At 43.7% G+C, this 5229-nt stretch overlaps 1 protein-coding gene across 1 annotated transcript; it reads right to left on the reverse strand.

Annotated features, from left to right (window-relative positions):
- Window positions 1–3038: 3038 nt before the first annotated feature.
- LOC133814324 (uncharacterized) lies at window positions 3039–4721 on the reverse strand. Its single transcript, XM_062247300.1, has 2 exons — window positions 3710–4721; window positions 3039–3211 (listed from the first exon to the last, which is right to left on the reverse strand). The coding sequence occupies exons 1-2, from the start codon at window positions 4719–4721 to the stop codon at window positions 3039–3041; spliced, it is 1185 nt and encodes a 394-aa protein (XP_062103284.1).
- Window positions 4722–5229: the final 508 nt, after the last annotated feature.

The following is a 5229-nucleotide window of genomic DNA, read 5'->3' on the forward strand; positions in this document are numbered from 1 at the left end:
CTAACAAATGGTTGGAAAAGAGCTAGTTTTGTGCGCAACATGAATCAAAGATGGAAACCTTAGATAACATAATTAGTGATTTGCAGGAAGAGGTAGTATCCTTGCAAAATGATAAGGAGATATTGGAGAAGGAGATGAAGGAATTGCATCAGAAGGTGGGGGGGTTGGAGATGAATGTTGCAAGTGCACGCAAGCAGAAGCTGGAGGTAGAGCTCTAGTTAAATAGTAAGTTGAAAGAGAAAGAAGAGGCCGTAGTCAGAATCGAGGGACAGTTGAAAGAAATAGCTGGGGTATGTGTTGTATAAATTAATATGATGACATTATGGTTGAATTTTGTGTTTCATTTGTTGAATAGTTGACTGGTTTGTATTGCAGAAGGCAGAAGAGGCAGCTGTAGAAGCCACAAGGCAGCGCATCAGTCGCGAGATTACCGAACGTAAGTTCGTGCGAATTGCTGAAGTTGATACTGCGAAGTATCTAGATCTTGTGCTGCGTAATAAGAAGCAGGCCCCAGAGGAGAAATGGACTAAGCTGGAGATGTATTGTAAAAGTATTAATTTGAAGGTTGGAGAATACGACATTGATCAATATCTCAACGAACTCGGGGATCTACAGATCAACTACCCAGCGCAACATCTGGAAAAATTGAGGCAGAGGGGTGATGCCTTGGGATCAATTTATACTGCAAATGGGGAGCCTGCCGAAGAAGGTGGTATCGCAGGGCAAGTGTCTTCAATTGCAAGCACTGTTGCTGTGGCAGAGGCTTCTGGACAGAGGGTGGTGGAGCCTACGTTAGCGACAAAAGTAAGGACTACTGGTGAAAGAGGTGCCGCAGAATGATCAACGTAGTTTTTGCCATACTTGTACATATGTTTTTAATATTATTTGTTTGTAACTGTTTGGTCAATTGTGGATGTAATGATACTTAATACAATGTATAAAAATTCGTCCGTGTTTTGTGCTTGATTGTTGGTGAATGTGTTGTTTTGATATTATGATAATTAAAATATTGCAGCTGATGAGGTTCCGTTGACGTGTGTTGATAAGAAGCTTCATAGACCCTTTATGCCTCTGCGCGCGAGATATAATAAGAACCTGTACAGATGGTGGGAGAGAATTCCTAGTTAAGTGTTGAGTTAGTTGCACGACATAATTTAGGGGTAATTGGATGGTTCTGATGACATTTCTATTGCAGGTGAACATCGTGATTGGGTAAATGTGCCATTTCTGAGGCGGATCTTTGATAAGCCGCAGTGGCTGTATTCAACCTGGGCGTTGAATGAATTAGTTAGAAGTAGAATCCCGTATTACATAGCGCGTGAGTGATATGGGTTAGGTCATTCGAAGCTAGAGAGTGCGATGGCAGAGTTAACTCGTCGTACTGAATGGGATTATATATTCACAGGAGATGTGTGCAATGAGTAATGTTATTTGTGTCTTAAACAAAAATATTGGCTAATGATGTAAATAATGGTAAAGTGATATGTAGTATAACATACTTTATCAATAAAGTTGATCTTTCGATAAGTTGTTGCATTACAAAATTTATGTTCATTATTCTTGTGACCGCTGAGAGAGTCGGGTGTGTTGCCCTTGTATGTTTTGAGAGAATCGAGTATGTTTCCCTCTTATTAGAACTAAGTCATCCCCTTGGGTGTGTAAAAGAGCAAGTTAGATGCTTTACCATTTGTGAGAGGGGGCGACGTGGCAGAGCTCGGACATAGAATACAACATGCGGGGGGCTGGGCGCCGAGGCAGAGCTGAGAGTACCAGAGCCTGGGATCAGGCATTTTTCCATTGCACCCATACCGTGGTTTATTTGGTACCTTTTGTTGGGGTAGGCTATCAAACCCAACAGAGGCAACCGATATGTAGGATGTGGGTGTGAGTGCTGGAAAAGTTCCTCCCAGCCTTGGATTGCTAAGCCAGTTACTTCGTAACTGAGGCAGAACCAAAGTGGGGTGCCCGATGGTTCTACGGTAGTAGTCATGGCAGATTAGACTGCATGACGGGGTTCCTTTATTTGCTGGACCTGACGGGGCTCTTCTGTGGCCACAACAAAGTAAGAGGACAGGGTAGGTGGTGAAAATTACCCTGGTCGGTCAGTCAAACTCGCGTAGTCAGGCCAAATTAGACTGCAAAATGGATAGCCTTAGTTCCCCATTAGTTTAGTCAGGTCAGATTAGAATGCGTTTAGATGAGTAATGTGTGCCTTGATGATGGACATATTGTGCGAATGCCATGAGTAGAGAGATTGATAGTGGAATGGTTTGCTAGGTGAAACCATAAATTTTTGTTTGCAAGAGATCGAGTGGAGTGGCAGAGGCACCATGCCTCTATATGTATCTTGTGTGTTTGAAGTGACCCTCTCAAGGCCATATTTATAGTGGAGGTGGTAGGTAGAGCTTAGTGCACGTGAATAATGTTGTTTCTCATATGGGTAGGTAATGGTATATTAAAATATGCATGTAATAGTAGCTCTTAGTGCATAGCAAATAAAGTGATAATTGTCACATGCGTGTTCTGTTTATGGTACGTCAGGAAAGATTCCTCATGCAGAATTGTGTCAACAAAAGTTGACTATGTAAAATAACTTAGAGTAATGTAAGAAAGGAAAATTGTTTTATTACTTTTGAATTGTAGAGTACACACAACTATTAATAATAATATTGTTTCAGGGACATTGAATTTCAAGTACGTGATACATTTTTGCCACTGTGTATATTTTTGAGAGTGTAAGACCTTCGCCCTAGTGCTTCTGTTACTTCGAAGGGTCCGTCCCAGTTTGGCTCCAGCTTCTTTGTATTGCCAGTGGCTTTACACAGGACCCAATCTCCTTTCTTAAAGATGCGTGAGTTGACCCTCTTATTGTAATAACATTCTGCTACCTTTTGATATTTCTTGTGTCTTATCTGTGCTATCGCGCGTAACTCATCCAGGAGGTTGAGGTTGTGTGTCAGCTGTACGTTGTTCATGGTCAGATCAGAAGCGATTTCCGTCCGAAGTGTAGGTAGGCCAACCTCTATAGGGATGATTGCTTATGTTCCATACACCATGGCGTAGGGAGACTTGCCTGTAGAGGTTCGTTTCGTCATTCTGTATGCCCATAGTACCTTTGGTAACTCGTCTCCCCATGCACCTTTTTTATCTTCCAAGTTTTTCCTGATGTTGGCAAAAATGACCTTGTTAGAAGCCTCTGCTTGGCCCTTGCCTTGGGGATAGGTGACATAAGCAAAACTTATCTTTATTTTGTAGGTGTCGTACAGTTCTTATACTTTGGAATTTTGGAATGGGGTTCCGTTATCTACGACTATTTCCCATGGGATCCCAAATTGGCAGATGATGTAACGCCCCACGTCACTATGGCTGCTATCTGGAATGACGACTGACCCTACAAACCAACATGAGTCTTTCCAGCGTGCTTTGTCCTCACTCGCACACTTCCTGGGAAAACTTCCCAGGAGGTCACCCATCTTGAGATTACTCCAGGTCAAGCACGCTAACTTTGGAGTTCTCAAGTGATGGGGCTACCGAAAAGAAGATGCATCTTGTTGATATAGGTAGTACCCATCAATCTATTTAAGCCCTCTTCAACTGTGTAGTCCCATACCTACACAGTCTTAGAATCATCGCACTTGACCTTCCCCAGACGGTGTGGGATTGCACAGCTTTACCCGGTCTTTCCCCCCACGGATCACGGGATACTGACTGTCACAGATGATGTGTTTCCATATAAAGCTCATGGTGTCTGTTTTGCTGACTGTGACGTAGGCCTCTGCTACGACCCATTTAGTGAAGTATTTAGTAGCTAACAAGGTGTACCGTTTTCCTCCAGTGACTCTGGGAAATTCTCCAACCACGTCCAACCCCCACTTTGCAAAGGGCCAAGGGGCGATAGTGGAATGTAGGATTTGAGCGGGTTGATGGATGGTAGGTGCAAATCGCTGGCATCTGTCACATTTCTTCGCATAGTCGCGCACTTCTGTCATCATGTATTGCCAGTAATATCCTACTGTGAGTGCTTTGTGTGCCAAGCTTCGTCCCCCTGTGTGTTTCCCACATGCTCCTTTGTGGATCTCCTCTAATAATTTTTTAGCTTTTGAGGGACGTAAGCATCGAAGATATGGCCCGTTAAAGGATCTGCGGTACAACGTTCCATGGATAATGGAGTAGCGTTGGGCTTTAAGGCGCAGAAGCTTTGCGTCTTTCGCATTGGATGGTAGTTTAGACTTGGTCAGGTAGCGGATAATTGGATCCATCCAACATTCTGGTTCTGGCGAGATGGAAAAAATTGTCACAACTTCTGGAGTACGATTTGTAGAAATTGCTGAGTGTCGAGAACATTCTCCCACAGAGGCTTGCTTTGTGAGGGCATCGACCCTCTGATTCAGTTCCCTCGGTATTTGTACAATCTCAAATTGCTGGAATTGTGACTTTAATGCAGATACGTTTTCCAACAGGTTGGTCAGATGGGGTGCCTTGGTGTCAAAGTTGCCGGCCACCTGCTCTATCATTAGCTTCAAATCCCCTCTGATTCTCAGTCGTCTGATGCCCATGCTTCGTGTCAATTCTAGACCGTAGATCAGAGCTTCGTATTTGGCTTCATTATTTGTGGCATGTTGCTCCAACCGTATGATCGCCTCAACTTGTAATCCAGAGGGTGCCTCCAATACAACGCTGATCCCAGCTCCTTGGGAATTGGAGGCTCCATTTGTGTGCATTGTCCACATTCATTCTTCTTCGGAGTTCAGTAGTTTAGGTGCGGTCTCGGGTGTGAAAGATTGTATCTCGACCAGAAAATAAGCTAGTACTTGGCCTTTCTTTGCTTTTCGTGGTGAGAACCGTACATCATATGTCCCAAGGTCAATTTCCCATTTGGACATTCTGCCTGAGAGGTTGGGCTTGTTCAGGATCTGCTTTAGTGGGTAGTCCGTGTACACGATAATGGTGTGGCCTTCAAAATACTGTCGAAGTTTCTTCTTTGCTGTGATTAACGCGAGGACCAATTTTTCCATCATGTTGTAGCGTGTTTCGGCATCTAGCAACATCTTACTGCTGTAGAACACTGGCTTTTGCTGGCCTTCGTCTTCTCGAAAGAGTACAGAACTCACGACAAAGTGGGAAACAAACAGGTACAAGAAGAGATCTTTGTTGGGGATGGGTGAGCTTAATATGGGGGGAGTGCTCAGATAGGCTTTTAATTCCTCAAAAGCTTTATTTTGCTTTGCC

The sequence above is a fragment of the Humulus lupulus genome, chromosome 2 (assembly GCF_963169125.1).
Source record: "Humulus lupulus chromosome 2, drHumLupu1.1, whole genome shotgun sequence".
NCBI lineage: Eukaryota > Viridiplantae > Streptophyta > Magnoliopsida > Rosales > Cannabaceae > Humulus > Humulus lupulus.